The sequence below is a fragment of the Corvus brachyrhynchos genome, unplaced genomic scaffold (assembly GCF_000691975.1).
Source record: "Corvus brachyrhynchos isolate BGI_N302 unplaced genomic scaffold, ASM69197v1 scaffold47, whole genome shotgun sequence".
Classification (NCBI taxonomy): domain Eukaryota; kingdom Metazoa; phylum Chordata; class Aves; order Passeriformes; family Corvidae; genus Corvus; species Corvus brachyrhynchos.
Window position 1 is genome coordinate 672,372 of NW_008239292.1, and position 910 is coordinate 673,281.

General features: G+C 63.3%; 1 protein-coding gene across 1 annotated transcript in view; it reads right to left on the bottom strand.

Moving 5' to 3' along the window:
- The window catches only part of ASB16 (ankyrin repeat and SOCS box containing 16), a 2,295-nt gene extending 1,853 nt beyond the window's left edge, over positions 1-442 (bottom strand). Inside the window, exons 1-2 of the mRNA XM_017740487.1 lie at positions 403-442; positions 224-360 (exon numbers count right to left, since the gene is read on the bottom strand). Coding sequence (XP_017595976.1) covers positions 224-360; positions 403-442 — 177 coding nt within the window. The remainder of the gene's footprint in view (positions 1-223; positions 361-402) is intronic.
- Positions 443-910: the final 468 nt, after the last annotated feature.

Genomic DNA, 910 nt, shown 5'->3' on the forward strand with positions numbered 1-910 from the left:
GGAGGTGGGGGGAGTAGTGGGGCACCCGTGGGGGCTGCCCTGCACACCCACCCTGCACCAGACCGCCCCTCACCCACAGACTGGAGCAGCCAGCCTTGCTCCCCCGGAATGCCTGGAGCTGCACCCTCGCCCGACACCCCCTTTCCTTTTCCTGGCTCCCCACTCATTCTGCAGGGGAACAGAGGGAAGGGAGAAGGGAGAAGGAAGAAAGGACCCCCAGTCACACCCCCGGCCCCGTACCCTGCTCCGGTGACCACACCAGCTCCTCGCTGACCATCTCCAACACCAAATTCGCGGTGGCCTCGTCCCTGAAGATGCTCTGGACGCGTGGCAGGTCCCCGGCATAGATGGCGAAGTTGTCTGGTAGGTTTCAGCTGACCTGTATTAAGCTGTAAGGGTCACCAAGAAATTGGGAGCTGAAGGCGAAGGTTTCGTGGGCCATGGGCACCCCGGGAGGGCAGAGGGATCTGGGGGGCAGCGGCCGGCGCCCTGCGCCTGGGGGGTTATAAATAGGGCTGCGCCCCACACACGGATGTGGAATCAAATCCCAGAGCCAGGGGCCCTATAAATAACTCCTGGGCGGTAAACAGAGTCACGGGGTGCCGGGGAGTTTAACCTGTTGGTGGGTGCGAGGTGGGGACGTCCCACGGGGTGGGATCTGGGGATCCCCCAAACCCTGCGGGGCTGTGAGACCCTGGGGGGAATGGCCCTCCTGCCCAGGGAGAGCAGAGACCCTCTGGGAAGGGACAGAGGGGTGACACACGAGGACAAAGGTGATGCAGAAACAAAACAGCCCTTTAATGCAGGTTTGGGAGCGAGAGGGGCCGGAGTGCCCGGAGCAGTGGGGACAGCGCTGAGGCTGTGACTCCCCCGGGTGTCCCCAGCTCTCAGCTCCACAAAAAACACCACC